General features: G+C 34.7%; 2 protein-coding genes across 6 annotated transcripts; one reads left to right on the top strand and one right to left on the bottom strand.

Annotated features, from left to right (window-relative positions):
- Positions 1-313: 313 nt before the first annotated feature.
- On the bottom strand, positions 314-23,874 carry LOC122289536 (polycomb group protein EMBRYONIC FLOWER 2-like). Of its 5 annotated transcripts, XM_043096631.1 has the most exons (16): positions 23,713-23,874; positions 23,171-23,335; positions 22,739-22,794; positions 16,400-16,464; positions 13,687-13,739; positions 13,030-13,083; positions 12,891-12,950; positions 12,109-12,155; positions 11,881-12,014; positions 11,037-11,310; positions 5,060-5,108; positions 3,565-3,648; positions 2,492-2,571; positions 2,145-2,234; positions 845-978; positions 314-671 (listed from the first exon to the last, which is right to left on the bottom strand). In XM_043096631.1, exons 2-15 carry the CDS (start codon positions 23,294-23,296, stop codon positions 855-857), a joined length of 1,296 nt encoding a protein of 431 aa, XP_042952565.1. In that variant the 5' UTR covers positions 23,297-23,335; positions 23,713-23,874; the 3' UTR covers positions 314-671; positions 845-854. The 5 variants fall into 5 exon arrangements, with proteins under 5 accessions (XP_042952565.1, XP_042952564.1, XP_042952566.1 ...); XM_043096630.1 differs by having other exon boundaries at positions 314-978; XM_043096632.1 differs by having other exon boundaries at positions 314-978; positions 23,171-23,363; positions 23,713-23,850.
- LOC122289538 lies at positions 5,950-8,112 on the top strand. Its single transcript, XM_043096635.1, has 2 exons — positions 5,950-7,629; positions 7,913-8,112. Exons 1-2 carry the CDS (start codon positions 6,873-6,875, stop codon positions 7,948-7,950), a joined length of 795 nt encoding a protein of 264 aa, XP_042952569.1. The 5' UTR covers positions 5,950-6,872; the 3' UTR covers positions 7,951-8,112.
- Positions 23,875-27,636: the final 3,762 nt, after the last annotated feature.

The raw sequence follows: 27,636 nt of genomic DNA, 5'->3' as shown, positions 1-27,636 counted from the left end.
TGGCCATCGCTGCATGTGCTTCTTTTAAACGAGCTGGGCTTATTTCTAGCAAAAAGGTCATTAGGTTTGTCATGTTGAAAGATGAAAGGAGATCAATTTATATTTCATTAAAACCATTTTTTTTTTCAGTAATGATTATTTTCAGTGTGTAATATCATTATTTTTTGCCCATCTCAAGGACATAGATATGAACGTGAGGACAATTATTACTCATGCTTTAAATTGGAGGTTAGATGAAAATTCTGAAAGTTAGAGCTGTGCATAGAAATGAGAGTTTGTGGGAGTGTAGTGTTATTTCAAATTCACACACATATACACAAAAAGGCGCAGTAATATAATGATTTAAGAAAGATCTCATCAACATGATGTGCCTGTAGAAACCATACAGAGCCAGTCTAAATATCATGATAATTCAAATGTTTGATCCAATTGCAGCTTGAAAGGAGATATCAAAATAAAAAGAAAAAAAATAAGGGTCAGGTATAACTCAATACTTTACAACTAATTTATAAGAAGAAAGAAATGCTAAGATTAGGGTGTGATTATACATCCCATGGGTTGGAAATGCCATTGTCACAAGTCTAGACCGCTTTCCTCGACAAATTTAAAACAACCAGAGGTTCGTTTATTAAGAGGATACATCACTGAGATGGAAGCCCTGGTTCCTTTCGCTGCCATGAAAAGAATATGAATCTCATTTCTTCTGAATCGATGATTCTCGTATAAGCAAGACTTTTTTTTTTTTGGTGGGGGGGGGGGGGGGGGGGGGGGGAGGAGGGGGCGAGAAAGAAAAAATGTAACTAGAAATATCATCTCCATTTGATTTAGAACCAAAGAAACTAACAATCTCCTCATTAGCTTTTCATAGCATCTGATCCCTCATTTCTGCATTTTTCAAGAGTCAAACTGCAGTTGTCCATTGTGCAGGCATCAAGAAGACCATGATTCCAAAGTTTGATCATGAATAACCTCCAACACCTGAACCCACGAGCATATTTATATGAAAATTTCAGCTATACAAACATAAATAAATAAATGAAGTTAGCGTAAATGACTAAATTCAAGAAAATAGTTAGGCTATCAAGTGCTTGACCACAGGGCATAATGTGACTTGGTATAAACGAGCTTGAAGATGTCATTAAGTAGCATGTTGTTCCCAGAGAATGCGGAGGCTAATGATCAAATATTTATCCCAGTTGAATATTAAACACCTCATTTAATAGATAAAGCATTCGTATGCTGTAATACACCTGATGAACTGTGTTTGGATGGATGGAAAGTGAGGGAAAATTGGTATAAAATGCTTAGATGTATGTAGAGGACAATCAAGAAGTTTAATGCAATGAATTCTAGTTTCCCTCTGTTTTCTTTGGAGGCAAGGTCATCCCCAAATTTGACCAATTTTCCTGCACTTTCCATCCATACAAACACAGTTCTTCGGGTGTATTACAAATGCCATCTCCTTCAGGTCAAAAATATATGCCTCTTATGTGAAGCAGTTCACATTGACTTTAGGGGCACGAGATTTCAATTCTGTAAATGTCAATGGACTCTAATTCAAATGACACTTTCTCCCTCATAAGAATGGCCGGAGGGTGAGATTACTGCTTTTGAGACTCACTGGGTGAATAGCTAACTTACTAGTAAAAGATGAGTAGTATAAGAAGTTGCCATACAATCAAGTCAGGATTGTTAATCCATATATTTCAAGCACTTCATTTTATTTTAATTTTAGGGGATAAAGACCTAATGAGAAAAAAAAGGATTAATCTATGGCAAAGGCCAATTATATGGGTGGTACAAGAAAGGCACATGCAAATATTCATGTCTGCTTGTTACATATATTTTGATTCTAAATTGACCTGACTGTTCCACAAACTGATTATAATTCCTATGCTAGTCATGCGTAGATTGTACAAATCACCCACAAAAATATTACTGGTGATAGATCAGTTGAATAGTTGCGACACAACAACTCCCCCCCCCCCCCCCCCCCCCCCCCCCCCAAAAAAAAGAAAACCAAAAACCAGAAAAATGAAAAATAAAAGAGCAGAAAAATACATTTAACAACTGAAAAAAGATTAGTCTCCTTAGTTAGCAGGGCAAATTTAAGCTTCTTAAATTACTAGGACCAAAAAACATACCAAAAGAGAGCTGGAGATGAGATGAGTTCTTGTCCATGAAGCTTCGAAAACGCTTCACATGCCCAGGAAACATGACCATCTGCCAGCACCCTGCCAGAATTAAAATAATCGTTCCTTTTGTTATTAAAGTTTTCACTCAAAAGAATGTGCCTCACTGAAAAAATTAACTGGTGCACCTAGGTGCTATATGAATTTCCTTGACACGGTATGTTACGGAAAAAAAATGAAGATAGAGAAGAGGTGACTCACTCATAGCCAGAAGAAAGCACAAAAAAATAAAATTAAATCAAATAAAAATATAAACATTGAGAAATATCAGAATGCTACGCGTAAAGAAATATAACTACCTTTGCTTTCTCACAAATGAGTTCCAAAGATGCATAAGCTTCTTTTCATCTTTTGTAACATCTACAAAGTCATCAAGCATCTGCAACATAACAGTTTGGTATTAATTTCTAAAGGGTTCAACAGTTTGGTGTCAACTTGGCTTGCTCGTCTCTGTAAATCCTGCAGCCTACTCAAAACTCTGTTTGAAGCAAGGTTTGGGGGGAAGTAATAATAGAAATGCTCTCAAAACTCAATTTTCACACTTACGCTTTTATTATTATTATTATTATTGGCACCAGGTGTCTAGAACAAAGTCATGACTAATCTCCAAGGGGGAATAGGCCCTCAGCAAGGAGTCATATGGCAAGGAGTTTATATGACTCCTTGCTGTTAAAACTCACGACATCCAGTTTATATGACTTGCCCTAGGACCACAACACCACCCCTTGGGGTTATACGTGCTTATGCTTTTTTTTTTTTTTTTTTTTGATAAATAATACGTGCTTATGCTTTAAAGTGCATAAATCACAACTCACGACATCCAGTTTATACGTACTTTAGGATTAACATGAACTAAAGTACACTTAATTTTAACTTCCAAACTTTCTAGCTCTAAATTCCTTTGCTAAGCTTGATAATGCTGCTTGCATATCTTTGAAGGTATTAATTCACACAAACAATTAGAGCATATGCTTTCGAAGAGAATGATTTGCATAAACAATCAGGCACTAAAAAATGGTGAAAACATTTTACGGAAATCCTTTTACATAAAAAAGGAGCCTGTGTGTTATTTGCTTGTTACTAAATTGGAGGGTGCTTTTGTGTTTTCTTTTCTCAATACTTGTGTACGTAATCCATAAGTGGAGTGAGAACCCTAGGAGTGGATTTCTCTTTTTTGACAGCCGTTGTTCTCTTCTTTGTTCTGTTTATTCTCACCTTCTCTGTGTCTTCTCTTTCTGTCCTGTTCAACTAGATAAAATCTTCTCGAAGCAGTTCATTTATTCGTTTGGCATTCACCAATTTATGCAGAAACAATAAGAACCACAATCTAGAGAAAGAAGCAATAAAAATCAGATATAATTATCAAGCATACCCTTCGATCCTCAAGATCCGCAATGTCATCATCAACTTCATCTTCACTATCCCGGTCTGAAAGTACTTGATCTAATGCCATAGGCTTCAAGTGCACAAATAAGAATGCATTAGAAATTAGACTAGCATCTTCGCAGCCACCTATTTTCCTGAGATGGTGAAAGACCATGTAGGGTATTTACACTTAAATCTAATCCAAACAAAATATTGTAACTATACTACTGACATAAGTAGGTTGTGTCCCTAGTTTCCTGGAAAGTCCTTGCATTCCTCTCTCTCCAAATAGCTTTGTAAACGATTCTCTCAACAAATATAAATAAGAAAGTCGAAAATATCAATGAAAGCGTCCACTAGCCACTAGAAACTAAGAAAAGGTGAATCATGCCTCTTACAGAAGATATTCAGCAAACTTGAAATCAGAAGTGTCTTGAAAGAACTAGAACTTCACGTGCACAAGACTCAAGCAAGACAGAAACAAATAGAAGAATCCTTGGCTAAATCTTGCTGAAATTCTTAACATCATCATCACAGTAGCTTACACTTAGAGGCTATGTACTAAATATTAGACTGAAAGCCAATTTTACAATGAGATCAAGAATTATCAGACAATCTTTTTATGTGTGTTTGTATATATATAATTATATAAAAGTTAATAAGAACGAAAGTTATTACAAGCAAATGTGCCGCCCATTTGCACGCATACATCAAAGTGGCTACTTTAGAGGAGTTCAAAGTAAAATAGACATAAGCTGAGATTAGAAGATCTGAGAATTATACAAGCAAAACCAGCATATAATGCCAGGTGCTGAAAACAGTTATGAGTGAAGGACAATGGTGTGAGGAGCTATGATACAAAGTGGCGGCCCATTTGAAAAGTTCAAAAGAGAAAAAGGATGCCTGCAAAATATCAGTTAAAAGAAATGCTCTAATAAACCCCAAGGTCTGCGAAGGCCCAGTTCTAATATTTTAACAACTTTCATTTTTCAATCACACAATGTCTGTGAGGGCCCAGTTCTAGAAAGCAACCGCATTGAAAAGCAACTGTGACAGATAGAAGAGTGCACTACATTATATGAGATTTTCTACAACAAATACAACCTATGAAAACCCCAAAATAAGATTTTAATAACACGTATATTTATGGAAAATAAAAACATAAGCAATTTTGCTTATGTTAATTACTCGCTCCCACTGGCTAAATTACAAAATTTATTCAAGAAAACCTATCAGAGAAAAGTCGGCCCCTGAATTATTGAAAAGATGTCCTACAGAAACTGTACTGCAGCATCAACAGTGATGGAATAATACAAAAAGGGTCCTTTTTTTACAAGTACAGGGCATGTTAAAGTGGACAAAAACTGTATGTTAAGTATAATAAAGCTAAGATCAAGTTTAAAATGAGTGGGATATGCATCCAACATCCTATAACTCAAGCATATAAAGATTATTGATGAAGAAACAAAATTCCGAAAATAGTTCTAAGAATCACTGATTACCTGAACTCTGTGAGAGTGAAAGAACTGTCGCTTCTGCAGGAGCACACGGCTGGAAAAAAAAATGTGTTAAGGTTCAAAAATAAATCAGTATGCCCAAAAAATATGTTTCTTAAAAAGGGAAAAAATCTCAAGAAGTACGTCTAAAATTTTTTTCATACTGTAAAAACACGTCCAGAAGTTCAGGATACAGTTCAGCATGACAATATTATATGAGTAAATTCTATTCAAGTAATGACCATAGGACACATGCGATGATGATTTTGATCTCAAACTCCAACACTATCAATGTTTTTTCAAATGGTAAACAGGTAGGGTTGCTGTAGATTTTATATTCAAATCTTACAAATCCCATGGGGTGGTGTGGTGGCTCTGGGGTGAGCCGCATAAACCAGACTTCTTGGGATTGAATCTCCACTATCACACTCTTGGGGCAATAGGAATCAGGATTGGGGAATTTCTCCTTGACTTACCCTAGGCGCACTTGCGGAAAACTCCTTCCTTGCCAAGGGCCTTCTCTACCCCCAGGATTAGTCAAGGTTTTATTCCCAGATACCCAGTACCAATAAAAATAAAAATAAAAATCTTACAAAGGAAAAAAATTAAAAATTAAAAATTAAAAAAAAAAAAAAAAAAAAAAAAAAAAAAGCTGAGGCTGAACTAATTACAATTTGGTAGTATGGTGCACACAAAAACTACTATTGTTGTGAATTGCTTATTTAAAAGATCAATAAATTGAAAGGCCGCCAGCAGAGTTACCAAAGGCGGTCATAAAATGAAGCGAAATTGGCCCTAAATGGAAGGGAGGAACATCAGCCGCTTGATAAAACCTATCTGCTTTAAATGCACAGAATACCAAAACAAATAGCACATGATTGCAGTTTGTCAATGATATCTATATATGGCAGTAAATATATATGGCTGTAAACAGCAGTAGTTGTATATATGTGTATAGGATCCAACTTCAGTTTATTTCCTTTCTTGAATTCCTTTATTCTTTCCTATTTTACAGATGACTTGTAGGCTGTAATTAAGATTTGGCAGCATATATAATATACGGAAACTCTCATGTGAGGGTATTCAAGCAAACTTGACATGGTACCAGAGCCTTAGATTTTTTTCTGGGCAAATTTTTGGCATCAGTTCTTCCTGGGCTAGTAGACGTTGCTTGTGTCGGCACTGTCTGTTTTCAGACTAGTGGTTTTTGGGGTCATAGGCACTGTCTGTCTTCAGACTAGTGGTTTTTGGGTTCGTCGGCACTATCTGTTTTCAGACTAGTGTTTTCTGGGGTCATTGGCACTGTCTGTTTCAGACTAGTGTTTATGTGATAATCGGCTTGGTCTGTTTTCAGCCCAGTATTTTATGGGTTCATTCGAGTGGTCTGTTCTCAGACCCGTGGTTTCTGGCTTCATACAAGTGGTTTGTCCTTGGACCAATTGATTCTAGAGATTTCGGCACTTTCTGTTCTTGGAGGAGTATATTGTGAATTTCGGCACTTTGATTATTTTTGGAACCAGTTGTTTCAGGTATTCTTTTTTGGTCCTCTCGATTTTTAATTCTCCAGCCAGTTTTTTTTTGGTGCTCTCGTTTTCTTCTATTCTTGGGAAATTATGTCAGGCAAAAATTCCATTATTCGTTTTAATGGGAAGAATTATCCAAGTTGGGAATTTTAGTTTAGGATGTTTGTGAAAGGGAAGGAACTCTGGGGTCATTTGGATGGGTCTTCTATGGCTCCTACTGACCTTAAAGAATTTAGTTCCTGGTCTAGCAAAGATGCCAAGATTGTTTCCTGGCTATTAAGTTCTGTTGAACACATATGGTCAACAACCTTCAATCATTTACTACTGCTAAGGAGATGTGGGACTATTTTAGGCGTGTATATTATCAAGACAATACTGCACGCAAATTTCAAGTTGAGTTAGAGATTTCCAACTACAAACAAGGTAATCTCTCTATTGAACAGTTCTATGCTAGGTTTCTAAATTTATGGAGTAAGCATTCTGGGATAGTATATTCCAAAGTTCCTAAGGCAGCCCTAGAAGCATTCCAAGTTGTTCATGCTGAGAGTCAAAGAGATCAATTCTTGATGAAACTAAGACCTAAGTTTGAGACTGCACGAGCTGGTTTGATAAACCGTAATCCTGTTCCTTCCTTGGATGTGTGCCTGGGGAAATTATTGAGAGAAGAGCAGCGTCTTGCTACTCAACATGGACTCACTCAAGAAACTGTGACAACTGAGATGGTTAATGTGGCATATGCTGCTCAAGGGAAAGGAAGATCCAAGACACAGATACAGTGCTTTAGTTGTAAGGAATTTGGGCATATTACAAAACATTGCAGCAGAAAATTCTGCAATTATTGCAAAAAGGAGGGCCATATTATTAAAGACAGTCGCGTGCGACCTCAGAATCGACAGAGCCAAGGATTTCACACCGCTGCCCAGGTTAATTTCGCTGCTGTCCCCTTTGTATCTACTCCGGGGCATCCACCTACAGCTGGTTCTTCATCTCCTCTTACACCTACGATGGTCCAACAGATGATTGCTTCCGCTTTTTCTGCGCTTGGTCTTCAAGGTAAGGGAAATTTCCTCACCTCTCCCCGGTTGGTTGACTCTGTGGTTCCAATCATATGACTGGAAATGCCAATGTTTTACATGATGTTCGTAAATATATGGGTGATCAACACATTCAAATAGCCAATGGTAATACTCTTCCTATCATTGCAATTGGAAATTTGGGGTCCTCTTTCAACAATGTATTTGTGTCACTAGAATTATCTACAAATTTAATTTCTGTTGGCCAATTTGTAGATAATAATTGTGAGATTCATTTTGATCGTAATGGTTGTTGTGTGCAGGATCAAGTGTCGGGAAACGTGATAGCGAAGGGGCCTAAAGTGGGACGTCTATTTCCTCTTCAGTTTTCCATTTCTAGTTTTGATTCCTTTGCTTGTACTGCTGTAATAATAGTGATGTTTGGCATAAAAAATTGGGACATCCCAATTCTTCTATTTTGAATCATCTTCTGAAACAAGGTTATTTGGGGAATAAAAAATCTGTTTCTATTGTGTCTTCTGATTGTAGCTCTTGTTAACTTGGTAAAAGCAAATCTTTACCTTTTCCTTTACATAGCAGTCGTGCTTCTACTTGTTTTGAGATAATTCATACTGATATCTGGGGAGTGAGTCCCGTTCTTTCACATGCTCAATACAAGTATTTTGTGACCTTCATTGATGACTATAGCTGTTTCACTTGGATATATTTTCTTAGATCAAAAGCTGATGTGTTTTCCACTTTTCAAGCTTTTGTTGTATTTGTTGAGACTCAATTTTCTGCTTGTATTAAAACACTACATTCTGACTCTAGGGGGGAATATATGTCTCATGAGTTTCAGAATTTTCTCAAAACTAAGGGTTATTCTCTCTTAACGCTCATGTCCTTCCACTCCTTAGCAGAATGAAGTCGCTGAGCGTAAGAATCGTCATCTTTTGGATGTTGTTCGTATTTTGTTGATTGAATCTTCCACGCCTCCTCATTTTTGGGTAGAAGCTTTATCTACAGCTGTGTATTTGATTAATCGTTTACCCTCTCCTAATTTACAATTTGACTCTCCATATTCTCGTCTGTTTGGTGTTGTTCCTGAGTATAATTCTCTTCATATATTTGGCTGTATTTGTTTTGTTCACTTACCCTCCACTAAACGGCACAAGCTTTCTGCCCAGGCTGCTCGGTGTGCTTTTCTTGGGTATAGTAATGTTCATAAAGGGTTTGTGTGTTATGATGCAGATGCTCACAAGCTTCGTGTCTCTCGAAATGTGATTTTATTTGAAAACCAGTATTTCTTCCAGTTTTGCGTTTCACATGATTCTACTTCTGCTCAGTTGCCTATTTTTTATGATGTCTCTTGTACTCTTGAGCGTTTTAAGCCAGGGCTTGTTTATCAAAGACGTCGTCCACAGTCTCCGCTACCCCTTCTTGTCACAAAACCAACATATGATCCCATCTCCACTAAACCTCGACGATCATCTCGAGTTTCACGTCCCCCGGACAGGTATGGGTTTGTACATACTGCCCATCAGGCTACTCTTGATACTACTTCTGTGCCCAAGTCTTATTCTCAGGCTGCTGCTAAAGCTTGTTGGTGGCAAGCTATGCAATATGAACTTCAGGCTCTTCAGGATAACCACACTTGGGACATCGTCCCATGTCCTGATGGCGTAAAACTCATTGGCTACAAATGGGTGTACACTATTAAACTCAAGCCTGATGGTACTATTGACAGATATAAGGCCTGTTTAGTGGCTCTTGGAAATTGTCAGGAGTATTGCCTTGATTATGAGCAGACCTTTGCACCCGTCGCTAAGACAACTACTATATGTACTCTTCTCGCCCTTGCTGCTTCCAAAGGCTGGTCTCTTAGGTAGATGGATGTGAAAAATGCGTTCTTACATGGGGATTTGAAGGAAGAAATCTATATGTCTCCTCCTCCTGGTATGTTCAATTCATCTTCCACTGAGGTCTGTCGGTTGAAGCGGTCTTTGTATGACTTAAAGCAGGCACCGTGTGTATGGTTTGAGAAGTTTCGCACCACTCTTCTTGATTTTCATTTAACTTAGAGTCGGTTTGATTCTTCTCTTTTTATTCAGAAAACTATCATTGGCCTTGTTGCTCTTTTAGTCTATGTTGATGATATAGTTATCACAGGTTCTGATTCTCACTTGATTGAGTGACTACAACAGCATCTCAAAACTACTGTTCATACGAAAGACCTTGGCCCACTTCAGTATTTTCTTGGTTTCGAGGTACATTCTTGTTCTCATGGTATGCTTTTGCATCAGCACAAGTATACCCAAGAGATTCTCATCTTGGCAGGGCTTCAATCTGGAAACTTAGTACTTACACCTCTGGGGGTCAATTTAAAGCTTTGTCGAGATGAGGGTGAACTATTATTTGATCCCTCTCTGTATCGGCAGTTAGTAGGGAGTTTAAATTACTTGACTATTACCCGACCTGATATTTCCTTTGTTGTCCAACAAGTCAGTCAGTTTATGCAGGCACCTCGTCAATCTCATCTTGTAGCAGTACAACGGATCATTCGTTATCTCAAAGGTACATATGGTAGAGGTTTCTTCTTTCCTACTGAGAATTCCTTACAATTAACGAGTTACAGTGATGCTGATTGGGCTGCTTGTGTGAATACTCATCGTTCCGTTACTGGTTGGTATATGTTTCTTGGTAATGCTCTCATTTCTTGGAAAAGTAAGAAGCAGGATCGCATATCCAAATCTTCTACCGAATCTGAGTATCGTGCTATGTCATTAGCATGTTCTGAGATTGTGTGGCTTCGGGGTTTACTAAGTGAACTTGGTGTTCCGCAACTTACTCCTCCCCTCTTCATGCGGATAACACCAGTGTTATTCAAATTGCGGCCAATCCTATGTTCCATGAGCATACCAAGCACATTAAAGTAGATTGTCATTCCATTCGTGAGGCATTTGATCATCATCTGATTATACTTCCTCACATTTCTACCGAACACCAAACTGTTGACGTCTTTACCAAGGCTATGTCTCGCCACCGTCATCAATTCATGATTGACAAATTGATGCTTCTTGATCGACCAACATCAATTTGAGGGGGGATGTCAATGATATCTATATATGGCTGTAAACAGCAGTAGTTGTATATATGTGTATAGGTGCCAACTTCAGTTTATTTCCTTTCTTGTATTCCTTTATTCTTTCCTGTTTTACAGATGACTTTTAGGCTGTAATTAAGATTTGGCAGCATATATAATATACGGAAACTCTCATTTGAGGGTATTCAAGCAAACTTGACACAATTTTCATTTAGTAGAATAGAAATAAAAGGCTTTTGAAGGCTTTTTGGAACAAAAATAAAATAAATTTATAAAAGGAGTTCTTTGCAATGCTATTGAAGAGTGGAAATAAAAGAGGCATAACATAATCCTGGTGAACATACTTTCTAGGGTCTGACCGCTCAGCGCTTGATTTCCTTGCTTTGGCAGGGACTGCAGGATCACTTCCAGATACTGATTTAACGCATTCAGGATCAACAGAAGATTGAGCCATGGCAATTGAAACGCCAGGAACATTAGAACTGGATGCAACACGCTCTATGCACCCAGCAGCACCAGGATAATCAGGAACATAGTTTCCTCCAACCCTTCCATTATGCATTTCTTTCACACTAGGAAATGACTTGGAAACCATCTCGCCTTTACATGATTGAACATCTGATCCATGAAGTTAAATTTCAGGCTTCCATAATAAATAAATATGAAGATGGAACGAAATGGTAACCTGTCCCAAAAATATATTGCAACTTTGCTATGCATCCACATGTTCAAAGAAAACTTAAAAAAGAGATCTATAATCTGACCTCCCAATGTAGGCAGGCAATCAGCACACTAAATCTAGCGTGGATCTAGAAATACCTAGATCAAACTAATTCCTTATTTGAATCAAATTGTCATGGATTGTTTTCACAATTAACTTTATGCTTGGTTTAACCATGCAGCCGGAGACTATACCAAATTATTTTGGTATGTCAGTTTTATCAGCTTTTGATACATGTCTTCATGCAGATCTAAAATCATTATAAACTCATCATAACAAGCTCAAGAACAAACGAGATTGCTTACTGTCCAGATATGCATACACACATCCTAATGACTGTAGCACCAGTAAAGTTAGAACCTTTCCAGTGCATAAAAGAAATCAATAGGATTCGGGTCATGAATGACTTCTTTTTCCATGGCAGAATTGATTAAAAACTAAGGTTGCAAATAAAGAAATGAATATACCATCATCCTTCTCCAAAAAACCATTATGTATATGTTCCCCGACTGGTCTGGGTGAGTCCAACTCCAGGAACTGTACATTAACAAGCTTTTCATTTTGATCAAGTTCCTTTCGCCTAAGCTTTCGTGGCCTTGAGCTGTACATACCGTTCGATTAATATTTTCAATCCTCAGTAAGAAACAAAAACGATTTCAAAATGAAGTTTTAAGCTATTTCATATGAAAACAGACCAAAACAAAAATGATTGCAGTTTTGGCTCCACTGAAGCAGCTACAGTCTGTACACAAAAATAATTTTTTTTTATAAGTCATCCCTGTATACCAAAATAATTCGACATGATATGATAGTTGGAAAAGAACATATGCTCTTTGGTTGAAAATAGTTTCTTTTAAAGGTGAAGTGAGCATGATTCTCATTACTGGAGAAGAAAATATTGTTTCCAGCTAGTAATGGTGCAGCAAAATGCATAATTTTCTTCACATTAAGGCACCATGTATTCATGCAAGTTCTTAAACAAAACTATATAAACGTGAAGGGCACCATATATATATGATCTTATCCAAAAGCCCAAAACACATATAACATGATAGGTGGAATATGTCCTAGAGAAGATAGCAACTCCCATGCTCCCAGGGTTGAAGTTGGGCAGGGCTCGGAGAGGAGGTCGGATGCATTAGGCTGGTTTGGATGGGAACCACCGTTAAGACTAAACCCCAGATTACCCGTGGTTTTTTCCTTTCCTTTTCTTTGAGTAGAAGTTCCTGACCCCTGACCACCTCCACCAAGCTACACCCCTGCATGATCCACAGTTATCTGTCTATATATAAGACATCATGACCATTCTCTCATGAGTCCCTAAGAGAAATCCTTCGGTGAAGATTGTAAGTCAGACACCAGATCCCCTACTTAGTTCCCTATGAACTGCTCTTATCCAAACATGTTAACAAACAAGTTATTCAACCTTGATGAAAAGTGTCTAGAATATGTCTACGGGTGAAAATGGAGTCATTACCTCAGATCTTAATATATCAATCTTCACAGAGACATTCACTGCCTGATACTCTTCAGTTACCTACAAAAAATATGTTTCTTGACAGTCTTTCCAGAATGGCTCAATATGCAGCAGGAGACTCGATATTTAAATTACAAACCCAAAACTCAAAGTTGAATAGGTCGTGTGAAGAACACAAATGATACCGAAGACCCTGCATACAAAAATGGAGGCATTGTTTTCAATGGTCAAAGAAAATTACTTTGTTTAAGATATTAACAATCCATCTCTATTTTAAGAAACCAAAGCAATAAATTTCATGAAATGATTCAATTGGCACAATCGAAATGCTAGCCTAACAGTTCGTATGGAAAAAATAAATGGCACTTAACTCCGGAAAAAAAGCGAGCACAAATCAGATGCTAATTTTAAATTATAGTTTTACAGGTACATTAAATAAGTCCCAACAGAGGATAATTTAAAATAGTGGAACTCGAGGGAGAAAATAAAATTTTTTAAAATGCTTCAATATCAACATTTCACAGCATGAAGTATTCTAACACCTAAGATAGAAATCCATCTTTTGAAAAATTCTGAGATTTGCACAGCTTTATGTGAATGATAAAAAATATAAGAAAGTTTCTACTCTTGAACCATCCAGTGCACTCAAATTTAGGGGAATTATTTCCTCAACCTTGGGCAAAATTAAAAATTTAATAGTTTCTGTTAAACATGTAATCATGAATGGAATGTCAAATAGACCTATCAAAAAAATTAATGAAATGATAAATAGAACAAAACCAATACGGCCATCCACCTTAAAGCTTGCACATTGCATCAGGCAAAATGGACAAGCGAAGTCATCAGTTACTGCATGTTGAAAGAAACATAAAATAGTTAGCATCTGACCAGAATCAAGTTAAGTAGCACACATCCTACATCAATAATATTTTTTTTTTTTTTTAAGTAGGAAGAGATTTTATTAATCATGTAATATGATGTATAAACGAGCGATAAATTAAGAAAGAATAAAGTTATTACTCACTTCAATATCATTTTTGTTTAATTTGGTAAGGTATCCAGATGTGCTAAGATAAACTAAAGGAGGCAACTTCAATTTAATACCCATAATCAAACTTGTAAAATACATAAAAAGAGCAATTATTTTCATTTAGTGCCTCTGAGTATTCATCCAAGTAAAACCATTTGAAATAAAAACCTGAAATATTTGCTTTTTGCAATGAACATTCCCTTCTACGACCAAGATGTCACATTTGAACTAAGATCTTTGGCCTCAAGCTCCTCACTGAAGATGTTTAACTACACAAACTTTTATTCCATTGCTCCCACATGCTACATCCATTGAAGAAAAAATAATAAAATTTGGTTGAGTTTTCTAGGAGTTCCAAATTTGGCAACTTTGATTTGTGGAAAATTGAGTGTGTTGGTGTATTAAGGCATGGATGACTAGCTCTATCTACCACTGTTCTTCACAATGCCGTGTTTTAATAGTCAGCCATTATAAAAAATCCTTAATTTCCATGATCCAAAATCTTTTTGACCATAAACAATCAACAACAGAGTCAAAATTGATTCAACCAGCAACTTCTGGAACCTCCTTAATCTTCAATATCCTGCACTCTTCAGCCATCAAACCCTAGACATTTGAAACAAAAGTCAATGTACAAACCCTACCTTTCTTCCACCTTTTTAAACACTAAAATCATGGTTTCTTCTCACTTCTGTCCACCAAATAAACAAACTAAGACAGTTAACAATATCTGTCCTATATCTCCACTATTGACAACATAAACAGTGAAGGTCATAATTGCATAAATCACAATCAATAGGTAGCATGACCAACTAGGATGAGCCTGATTCTAACTAAGCTCCCTAAATCTCTCAAATCAAGCTAAAGAGCTACGTAAACACTAGGCAACAGAAAATCAAGGGTATCAACACATCTTTATGTTCTCCTTGGCAGGTATGAAAAAGCATGGCGGACCATCATCTACACATTTTTTTTTATAAGCAACCATCATCTATACATGATGACATGGTGTGGTGGAAAGTTCATCATTCCCTACTAGTCCAATGAGCTTCATCATGCTGACCCCCCACAAGGGAACCAAAAAGTGTATGTATGGAATATGCAGGGAAATTATGTGGCTGAAGCATGATATAACACCCAGTTCTTCACCATAAGAAGAGGCTAGTTAGTTTGAGAATACAAGAGGATTCTTACCAACACTTGCCCTTGAATGTCCATGAAGTTAAGAAATTCAGAGATGCTCAACCATTTTTGCATAGTTGAAGGTCGTCAAAGTCCCTTTTTTTCAATAAGCAATAGTGTAGACTCAGGATGCCAAGGGGATGCAACCCATAGACACTTGTATAAAACAAATATTGCACCATCATCCAAAAGAAAAGACAAGAAAATGTATGAAATAATAAGAAATCAAATAATCTGGGAAAGAAGAATGTGGGAAGCAAAAAGGACTTAACCAATAAAATTAGGAAATCCCAAAGGGTATACGATAGGTGCAACATATTTGGCTGTATTACCAACCCATTTACATCCAATTGACTTGGGCCATGATCGATGATTTAGCCAACTGACTCAAGGTTTCCCCAGACATATCAAGCTTTAAATATAAAGTTTGACAATGAAACTCTCCAAAAAATTGCTATCACAACTAGTGACTAATCTAGCACATCCAATTGTATTTGACATATGGGTGTTGAAATCAGCAACCCATTACAACATCAAAAGAACCCTCACCCCCCTATCAAGCAGTTCAAGATCATTTTGAGATTCTCAACTTGATTTTCCATCATTCAGCTGCTTCATTTACCAGCACACCATGTTGACAGATACAATGCCAGAGCTGCTCAATATATTTTGTGGTCTATGGCAAAAAATTTAGATGATGCCTTGATTTAATAATAATAATTTATATTCAATATAAAATAATGAAATTTTATTTAAAAACAGCTCTTGACTTTTGAGAAGCAAAATTACAAATCAAATTTTTATATTCAAATTTTCTGGTATACAACAATGAGTACAATTAATGAGGAGAAAAGGAATAAGCTGGAGATCATGCATATAAATACAAGGAGAATATAATTATAATCCTAAAATCAATAGAAAGAAACAAAGAGTTCAGAAAACACATATTGGCAGGGAAGAAAAAGGGGGGGAAACCATTCTTGATTAATTTTATTTTATAATTCTATGTCCCTATTAACCAAACAACTCACCAAACCAAACCTTCCAGTGCTAGTATTGTCTGCAGGTAATGTACTTGGAGTGACATATATGATGGACTGGAACCCATCAGCATACCGAAAAGATAAGATAACATGGGAATATCCATTTACAAGCACAACAAATTCATTAATGGACAAAAAGAAGTATATAAAAGGTGTTCAGCAAGACGGAATATGCAGTTTGATTATATGACTCATAATAACTAAGGTCATAGATACGATGTACCATGCTGAAGCGACAGAACATTCATACATACCTTCAGTCTTCTGTAGCATGTTGTTGTAGTCTCTATAGTTGAAAATTACAATTCCAGCCTTCAATCTATTCAAGAATATTCAGCCAAGGATATTAACCAGCCATTAGAGCAAACAAATAAACCAAAGACACATCAGATTAGCACATTGATGATAACAACATGAACTGAAAATGTTCCTTTAATTTTTCTTTCCGTAGGCAAGCATACTTTTTAGAGCATTGTTAATAGATTATGCATATGTAAAGGACACTTTTGATGAATGTAAGATGAATTTGGATCTTGGCTATTCCATTCACGAAAGTCTCCACATTGGAATAGCTATTTTTTCATTATATAACAATAAAATAATATCAGATGAATTTGACTTTGCCTATTCACATCAAATCTCCATATTGGATTATCCATTTATTCATTATATAGTAATGAGTAATTAATAATTAAAAAAATATTTAATTTTTTTTAATTATTAATATATTTAACTTTATTATATTTTAATATTCTACCTATTTATATGTTAATTAGTAATCATATTCTAATTAAATTATGGGAAGAAGAGAAGTGAAAATGGGAAAAAGAATTCGAGGGAAAGAAACGGATGTCAGTTGTGTTGAGAAAATATCAAGAGGAGAGAGAGATACAGGCAAATAATAAAATAAGGATTTGCTCCTTGTACAGTAGCAATCAAATTTGATTTTATCTTTACAAATACTGTAGCTAAAAGCTACAAAATTTGGTATTGGCTAATCTGTTGCAAGCGGTTTTTTTGTCCAATAGTTAAAAAGGACACTTTATTTTGGATATAGATAATCCGTTAAGAATGCTCTTATGCACTAATACAAGACCAATTTAATCCAAAATAATGGAGTGAAAGAGGTAAAGAAAGAACTAAAATAGAATGAGCAGAAATAGAGAATATGTCAAATAGGAAGGCAACAAAGAGTTATTTTTTATAGGAGGATGGAATGGTATAAAAAAATACTTGTGGCTCACCCCTACTAGTTGATGAAAAATCATAGAGCCAACACCAATTCAATTGGGATTGAGTTGACTTGTAATATGAAATGGGAATATAAAATTGATTAAGTTGAGTTGAGTAGGATGTGTAAGCATAGGAAAATAGATTTTTTTTTGGTGGGGGGGGGGGGGGGGGGGGGAGTTATAAGAAATAATATTGAGAGAAAAAGCTCCAACGAGATTTTATGTGGGTTGGACTTACTGACAAGTTTAAGCTTCACTTGGTTGGGACAAGGTGTGCTCTCCAATGAGGGGTTGGGGGTTCGCAATTTGAGGGTCTTCAACAAGGCTCTCCTTGGGAAATGGCTATGGAGATATAATTATGAGAGGGAAGCATTATGGAAGGTGGTGATTGATACTAAGTACGGGAGCATAAGTAAGGAGGGGGGAGGGGGGGGAGGGGGGTTGGTTAGTGCTCTAATGAAGTTAGGGGCAGGGGCGCATATGGAGTGGGGTTATGGAATCATATCCGGAAAGGTTGGAGGTCTTTCTCTAGCCACACTAGGCAATGTATGGGAATGGTAATAGAATCATTTTTTGGCATGATGTTTGGGTTGGAGATATGGCTCTTAAGGATGCTTATCCCTCTATTTCCAGAAATGCATGGGAACAAGATGCTTTGGTGGCTGACTTGAGGGAAATTACTAATGGCTCACAATAGTGGAATGTCAGTTTCATTTGGGAGGTTGGTGCCCTTGTTGAGTTCTTTAACTTGTTATACACAATTGGAACTGATGATACAGTGGTGGAGAAGTTGGTTTGGTCTCCTTCTAGTAAAGGAAAATTTTCTGTACGCTCTTTCTATGAGGTTCTCACTACTTAAGCTAGTAATCACTTTACTTGGAAGAGCATTTGGAAGAGTAAAGCACCTAGTAAGGCCGCTTTTTTTGTTTGGACTGCATCCTTTAGGAAGATTCTGACCATTGACAATCTAAGGAAACGTGGGTTTATCCTTATTGACTGGTGTTGTATGTGCAGAAATAGTGGCGAAATAGTGGATCATTTACTTCTACATTGTGAGTTTGCAAGGGCCTCATGGAATTACTTTTTCAACGAAATGGGATTAGGATGGGTTATGCCGGGAAGGGTGGTTGACCTATTAGCTAATTGGAGAGGGATCAAGGGGGATACCACAGATTGCAGCTGTGTGGAAGATCACTCACATTTGTCTACGTTGGTGCATTAGGAGTGAAAGGAATGACCGAAATTTTGAGAATCGAGAGTGCTCCGAAGAGTTTAAGAGTTTATTTTGAGAATCGAAATTTTTTTCCCTGGAAGATTTTATTTATGTGGGCCATTGTCATAGATTTTAATGGTCTCAACTTTCATGATTTCCTAGTAACCATTTCTAGTTCCTAACTCGGTGTAATCACATGTATACTTCCTGTGTACTTGGGCTATGCCTTTTTCAATATCAAAAAAATATCTACTTATACAAAAAAATGGAATTGATTTTTTTATCAGTGTGTTATGGTATAAGGGAAAGGAGAGCAAAAGAAAATTCTGCTGCCATGACAACCTTCTATCATATAGAGCATACAGATGACCTAGAATTCATTACAGTTGTATCTTCCTTATATTAATACTACTATATTTCCAATAACACCCCCCCTCAAGATAGAAAATACATATCACATATGACGAGTTTGGAAAAAATAAATTCTAATCGACAAGACAAAAACTTGTAACATATCAACCAATTGGTCTCAAAACTTCACAACTATTGTAATATATCTCCTATTAACATTTTGTCTCAGATGAAATGAAAATCAATTTCAACGTGTTAGATCTTTAATGGAAGAAGGGATTAGATGCAATGTGTTGGCAACCTAATCAAGGGACAGTACAAATGAAGTAGGATGAGTCATTGCCTTGTACTATACTTTTACACAAGATCACACTGCCATTGTTGTGTCTTACTTTTCCAAGTGATCATGTTACCACCTGAGAGCGTTAAATATCTTGTAGTAGGCCATCTATCTGTTTCTGTAAACCTTCTACCTTGAGGTGTCCATGTGGGTCTATACAGTAGACCAAGATCAGTGTCTCTCATCAGAAGTTGAATGATATGAGTGACAACTTCTCAATGTGGAAACCTAGGATCCTCCAAGAACAAACTAATAATACTAACTACATATGACATATGTAGCCTGCTTTTTATTTTTATAAGTAATAATATATATACATAGACTGCCGATTGTAAGACATCTCAACTTTCCAGCTAAGCGACAATAGCTACTAGGATGTTCCAATAACTCGCCTTATTCTTGATTAGTTTTAAATTAGGATACCGTAGGACTATCAACAAATTGAGCACCTAATAGACCCGTTTCCTCCCAAAAATCAAGAACATATTTCCTCTGAGATAAATTGATACCCTCCTGAAAACTGCAACTTCAATACAGTGAGGTATTCAAAGTTTACCTAAGTCTTTGTTAAAAAATAGGTGCTGCAAAATTTGTTTCAACTTCGTGATTGCTCTTGAGCTATTCCCAATAATCACAATACAATCCGCATATACTATAAGTAGGATGTAACCCACATCAGTACGCATTTGAAATATTGAATGATCTATTTGACATCTGTGGAGAATTAATTTTAATATCGCAGAAAAGAAAACTTCCAAATTATGCCCTTAGTGACCGTTATTAGACAATACCAAGTGTTGTTACCCTATATACACTATCTCAATACTACCCTTGAACGACAGACTTAGGTTGTTGTTCCATGTATATCTCCTTGAGTAAATTTACCAAGGAATACATTCTTAATATCCAACTAAAACAATGGGGGCAGTCAATTTTAGCAGCAAGGGAAATCAACACCCAAGCAGAAGAGATTTGGCAATCACAGGGAAAGTGTCCTCATAATAAATATTGCAAGTTTATTTATAGTATTTGGCCATCAACCGGGCTTTTACAAAGAGGTAAGAAAATAAGATCCCAAGTCCTATTATGATGTATTGCAACATCACATAGCTTGCCTCCAACCCGAGCTAGATATCACATCTTAAGGATAGGAATATAGGAAGTAGGAGGTGAAGCATGAAAAAGGAGACAATGTATGAAAAGAACTAGTCGGCAGTCACAGATAGGATGCTTGGTGACACAAGAGCAGGTACCTTTCCAGAGAGCAATAGGTAGCGATTCTAAAACATTGGTGAGACTTGGATCCGAAGATGGTGAGAAAGATGTGGAGGCACAGAGTTGATTGTAGCAAAAGACAAAAGTACACTGATAATAGAGTTGTAGGACGTGGTGGGGAAGATTATAAAGTAGAAGATTACTTAGAATCAGCTGGACATGGGATGAGACATAAGCACACCAATAATGGAGTTGCATGATGAGTCGAAAGTGTAGTCATCATGACATTGAACTTCTCAAAATACAATGGGGATTCAAAGAATGTGACATCACCATTGACAAAATATTTCCTAAAAAAGGGACTATAGCAACAATATCTATTTTTTTGGAGACTAACCAAGGAACACATGCTTATTAGCACAAGGATCAAGCTTCTTACATCCAGGGTTAATATTATGTCAAACAAACACCCAAAAACCTTCAATGGCATGGAGAAGACTGGGGAGGTACAAAATAAGATAGAGTGAGGGGACTTTCCCTAAAGTGCTGAGGAAGGCATAAAATTACTCAAATATTGCATAGTAAAAAATGCGTTACTCCAAAAACATTTAGGAACATGCATGTGAATTGCGAGACTTCTTACAATGATGATTCTTTTGTTTAACCATACCTTTTGTTGTGGTGTGTGAACACAAGATGTCTAATGAATAATGCCTTTATCAAATAGATACATTGAAAAAGGATTTGACACGTGTTCTTTACATAGTCAAACATAAAATTCCTTTATCTGAAAGAAAATAACAAAGATTGGTGTACTTGAAGAGGAGAGACAAGGGCCATGTCCATATGGTAAAAGCCACCAACTTCAGGCCTTACACCAATCATTCTTTTTGTCATGGGATGTTGCAATATATAGAAAAAGAAAAAAAAAAACTTATAGAGCACTGAAGAGAGTAATTTTGCATATAGAAAATAAATTGAAGGAAAAACCATGAATGTACAGGGTAGACAACACGTCTATATTAAGAGCAATATCTGTTTTTCCCAAGCCTGGAACTTTAGCTAGGGCACTGTCAGCAAGCTTTTAGGCCAAGAAACTGGATGATAATGAGACAAGGAATTATTCAACCAGTCATATGTTCAGTTGAGCCAGAACTGATGATCCCAGGATATTGAATGGGAATACATGACAGAGAAGTGCAATACCTAACAGGGAAGAATAGCCATGGCGAAGACAGTAATCCACTAATGAGCTAAGAACTTTGCATAATCAACTCAAGAAATTGGAATCATCTCAGAATCTGGTTTAAGACTAAGGTTAGAGAGGAGTCTTGATGATGAAGGTAGCTTATCCCGAGAAGTAAAGACATGATGAACTAACCCAGATGGCTTTCCATATAGATCTCAGCAATAATTGATATAATGATTAGCATGACCACAATAGATATATTTACAAGATTCACGACCTCTAGTATGACAACTCCTTGAAAGTCACGACCATCATGTGAACCATGACCAGCTCAACCATCATGTGCACCATGTAAGCTGCCAAAACTACCATTACAAGCAACAAAGGCAGATCGGTTCCCACAATTATTGGAACTCGATGGAGGGCTACTATAAGTCAATGTATCCAGCGGAACTACTATAAAACCACCTGAAACACCACCAAGAAGGGCCTAAACTATGGGAAATCGATTGAAACAGCCGAAAAACAACAGAACAGGCTGAAATATATTAATAAAAAAAAAAAGACAATACCACACCGATATGGGCTAGAAATCGATAGAACCAAGCTAAATATGGAACTGAGTTGACTCAGAAGATTCAAAAGTTGGTCACCTAGTTGAATACCGAGTGAAATGTTCAGAGGATTATCTTTTTGCTAGTTTTTTGTCCCTTTTTCCTAGTTGGACAATTATCTTTTATTTTACAGTACCAGGATGCTCAATTACTGTGATTGACACATATGATCCAGAAAATGTTAAGAGTAAGTTAGACTGCACGGAAGATAAACTTAAACGATCTATTAGCAGAGAAAAAGTTTCTCTTAGGAAGACGAGCCCTTATGCCAAATATAGAACATTTCACCAGCCTCCAAAAATACACATTTTGTGATACAAAGGGCCCAAATTAATACATTTGTGGGTTCTGATTCCAGTAGAAAGTTGGGATGGATGTGAACATTGATTTTCATGACTAACATATTTTTGATAATTAGATGTTAACATAGAATTCATACCTCCTTTTACGCCTTGCTTGTAATTTGTAATGCAAACATCTTCGAAGAAATGAAGGCTACAAAAAATAAAGTGCATTAGAAAGTAGAAGGCTAGAGTGCATGCAGGTGACCTAGAATTTTGAGGACCCAAATAATTCACGTATATAGGGTGCCAACTGCCAACAAGTGAAGGGCGTGCAGTGGAGAAGATTGAGCCCATATTAGCATCAGTATCAAGATGATCGAGCTTATAATATAAAATTCTAAATGAGGAAATTGGTACTATCTTGAATTTCCTAAGAAGGTTTGCATCTCATAGTGTTTCAGTACTCATGCTACACAATAAAAGAATAACACTTAAGCTTTTAGAGTATAATGGTTCCAAACTAGACATTCTTAAAAAACATAAACGAGCTAAAGATAACTTGAAAGGATTCTGCAAGATAGTAGTACATTGTGTAAAGCACGGCGCTGAAGAATATTGTACAGTTCAACAGGCTTGCAATATATTAGTAGACTCTCTTCAGCTGCAGTCGTCTTTTCTACAGACAATTGAGCACAAGAATTCTGACGGCACATCTTATCCGCAATCCCAAATTGAAGCAAGAGAGAATTGTGCTGAGACAAAATATAATTAAAAAAAAACCTGAAACCCATGAATTTAACAGAACATCAAAACTGTAATTAACATAAATGCAACAGTATTTTTACAATCGGATCACAGAAAATTATTAATTACTCCCAGGTAAAGATCGCATGTCAACAGAAAACAAAAAACTTTCAAAGCAGAAAACCCAGCCCAATAATTTTCCAACTAAAGAAGAAACTTTGCTTTGTTTATCATACCGTGAATCATATTATTCTTTTGTTGGGTACATGGGGACTACATCTATATTAATTATCGAAAAGAATATAATGGAGTCGCATTCCACATAATTGACACTGAAACAGAAAATTCCATTCCCACGAACACATTATATGATGAGAAGGCTCACCGGATCGGATTATGGGTCGCAAGTCGCCGTCTGACTCTGAAATTTAGGCACAGACGGCCAGCGAACCGGAAAGATAGACGTTAGGTTTTTGGTAAGTCGTTAGGTTAGATAATTAGGCAAAAGTAGACCCGTTTACTTTATTTTAATTTATTTCTTCCTTTTATTTCTTCTTTTTCCATTTTTGCTGTTTTAAAAATATTGTCTTTTAATGGGTAAAGGAAAAGTACGTTGTTTTGTGCGCTCCCATTTCCCAAATAGATGCGAAGGAATTTGAATTGGACTAGAATTTCTTATCTTTTTTATAGTTGGAAAGACATACATACAATATGTAAATTCTGATAAAAAAAAATTATAAAATTAATTTTTGTGACATCTTTTTACGATTAAAATATTCTCTAAGAATTATAAAAGATGTTTGAGACGGAACTTGATGTAAATTGAGATTTTTTTATCATTTTTTATTTGAATAGATTCTACAATTCCCGTAGAGATGGATATGATATGTAGATAGTGATAGAAAATTATAAAAAGATATTTGAGATAACAAATTATAAAAAAAAATCTTACTCAATTGTTATTGCCCTTCTTAAATATTTAAAAAATTGATTATTTAGAAAAGAGTTGCCTCAAATGCTAAACATGGACATTTTACTCTTTAAAATATTTTTAGTTTGTCCTTTATAAAAAAGTTAAAAACTATATCGTACCGCTGATTTGATTACATAAAATTAAACAACCTCGTATAAATAATTTAATTTTTTTAAGTTTTAAAATAAAAATTATATTATAATAATATTTTATTTAACTTTTAATAAAATATCTCATCTGAATTGCGTAACCCAACGAGATCTATTATCTCACTTTATTCACATGATACTATTTAATGATATTTAAAAAATAAATAGTAGATTACTATTTAAAATGGTATAGTACTCTTATTCTATCACAAAATTATCATATTATTAAAATTATTTATATAAACAAAAAATGCTAATTTTTAATAACATGATATATAGCATGATAAAAATAAGAGTATTATGTTTATGTATTTCAAAATTATGTAATAATTACACTAATAAAAATTTAAAAAAATAATATTTAGCATACAAGGTGAAAATTTAGAAAAATTATGGTATTTTTTAGTAATTTTTTAATTGTTGAGGACCATTCAAAATGACCAAAGAACCAGTCCAGAACCAACCTGTTCCAATCTAATTTTTACCAATGCAGTCTGGTCCTGACTCTTCAATGCCTTTGAATTTTTTTTTCTTTAGAGTGCATCACTTCTATAGTATTTGAAATGATAATTATAGTCATGATTATATAAATATTATGTAATTATTTTAAAAAAATAAATACAGGATCTATAAACAAAAATTAATAGTGAATCTCACTCTTTTAAAAGAGAATATATGGTGTTTGCGCACTCTACGACTGTATGTAATATTACTCATAGTATTTAAACTCTGTTTGGAAATTAGATTCTATTTGGATGTCAAAAATATTTCAGATCATTTGTAAATAATAATAAATTGTTTGTGAATAGTAGTAAAGTAGTATGAGAATATTTGAGAATAATTATATTCCCAAACATAATAACAATATCTCAAATTATCTGTGAATATTAGCGAGAATATAATAAAATAGCAATTAATAAAAATAAAATAGTCAAAGAATATCTAATAACAATTATGTTCTCAAACATACTCGCCCTTAATCTTTATTAATTAAAGAGAAAATTAAACCAAAAGAACTTTTACCTTAGCTCAAATAAATTAATTAAATAAATAAATGAAATACAAGCGAAGTGTAGCTTATGGCTGTTCAAAATTAATTATAACCCGACCCCCATTGTAAAAGATTTTATTGAAGAAAATATCATTATCAGAAAATTCTCAATTCTTGAAGAGAACTCAAACATTCATAATCAATTATCTATCAAAAAATATTCATAATCAATTTGAAACGGGTCTTGAATCAAGACATAGTCACATAAACATTCTATTTTTCATCGTTTTTAATACTATATTTTAAACATTTTTTAATATGACATTAAATAATTGATTCACGAGTAAGACATAATAAATACTTTTTAGTTATTTAATGTTATATTATGAGATGGTGGGATGATAGAAAAATGTTAACTGTATTTAAGAAAAACTTACAAAAAAAATTTGTTTCTCTATATATCAATTATTAATATAGTAAAATTATAAAATTTTAAATTAAAAAAAAAAACTGACAAAATGAATCTCATACGTAAAATTGAGTAGTACTACATATACTTATAATTTTATTTACAAGATCTATTTTATTAGTTTTCTTTCAAAATTTAAAATTTAAAATTTAAATTTATGATTTTCAGTCTATTAATAACTGACATATAGAGAAGTAAATTTTTATTAAGTATATTTAACATTTTCCAGTAAGAGTAAATATATATATATATATATATATATATATATATATATATATTACTACTCGAGAGAATAATAAATAATAAAAAAGTGTGGTTAGTATTATTTATATTTGGCTTTGAAATTAAAGAGTAGCCTGCCCTCGCATGCATGATGCATGCTCGAATATGCAGCCAACCCGTTCAGATAGCGATCAACCACCTAATTTGAAAATTCATTAGACATTGTTTTCAACTTTCGAGGAATCTCAACATTTCAAAGTCCAGTCGTCATATTGTCAACCATCTTCTTGATGAATTATGATGAATACGGAAATTTTTTATACTTACACTTGCACAGTGCTACATAACCTATAAAGCAATTGATGGAATAGGCTGATTACTGTATTTATAAATTATTTTTAAATATTTTTAACTATATTTTTAAAAATATATAAATTTATTAATAATTACTTCCTTAATTTTTAAAAAATAGTAAAAAAATCAGTCGATTTTACCAATAGCATATATTGGTTCGTTTAGCATTTTCCTTTTATATTTTCTTTCTTCCTAAATATCTTATTATTTTTCTTGGCAAATATGATTGTTCATTTCTTGAAACGATAAACAAAATTTTAATTGGAGAAATAATTCATTTTTATAAAATTTATCTTTGAAAAAATTGTAAAATTTTAAAGTTTAATGGACAAATTTTAGGGGATACGTATATGTAGTTTGGTCTCTGTTAGATATTTTAATAATTTTGTATCTTTTAGAAGTGTGATAATCTAGCTAGTTTCTTCAATTTTTTTTTTTTTGGGTTGTAAGCAATGTTTTAAATATTGTATCAGATGTCGTATCGATCAAGACACTGAAACGAAATATTTCGATACCAGTACCATTTCGGGATAGTCGATATATGAATAAATTATATTAAAAAATAATAGTCTATATATGAATAAATTATATAGAAATATATATATATATAAATTATAAATAGCCTGATCTGAATTGAGAGTAATAAATAAGTTTGTAGTTTGAATAAATGAAAAAAATTAATAAAAATCGAAATATCTGCCGGTACGTAAGCTGGAATATCGGCCATTACGACCGGTATTTAGATCGGTACGAAACAGGTAAATACTTATACCAGACGAGTGGCTGTTACGGTATATATTAACTGTACCAAACGATACGGTATGATACGATATTCACAATAATGGTTGTAAGTGCATCTCCCCTATGAGATTGTTGTTGATAATAGAATTTTTGGTGGCAATAGTATATTATAGGGTTTCATATTATTAAATTTTTTATATAATTATAAAATTTTAATAATATTTTTAAATAACCAAATAAAACTATTACGTATTAGCACTTCCATAATAAGAGAAATAAATTTATAGTATTAAGGTGTGTAAGTTCCGTATATTTCCTTAGAACAAAATGGATAAATATGATATTTACATATATTGCCCAGATGACTAACACAAAAGGGGGGTGAATTGAGTTGTATTAAAAAAAATAAC

This window comes from Carya illinoinensis, chromosome 12 (genome assembly GCF_018687715.1).
Source record: "Carya illinoinensis cultivar Pawnee chromosome 12, C.illinoinensisPawnee_v1, whole genome shotgun sequence".
Classification (NCBI taxonomy): domain Eukaryota; kingdom Viridiplantae; phylum Streptophyta; class Magnoliopsida; order Fagales; family Juglandaceae; genus Carya; species Carya illinoinensis.
This window is presented reverse-complemented; position numbering and strand designations above follow the sequence as displayed.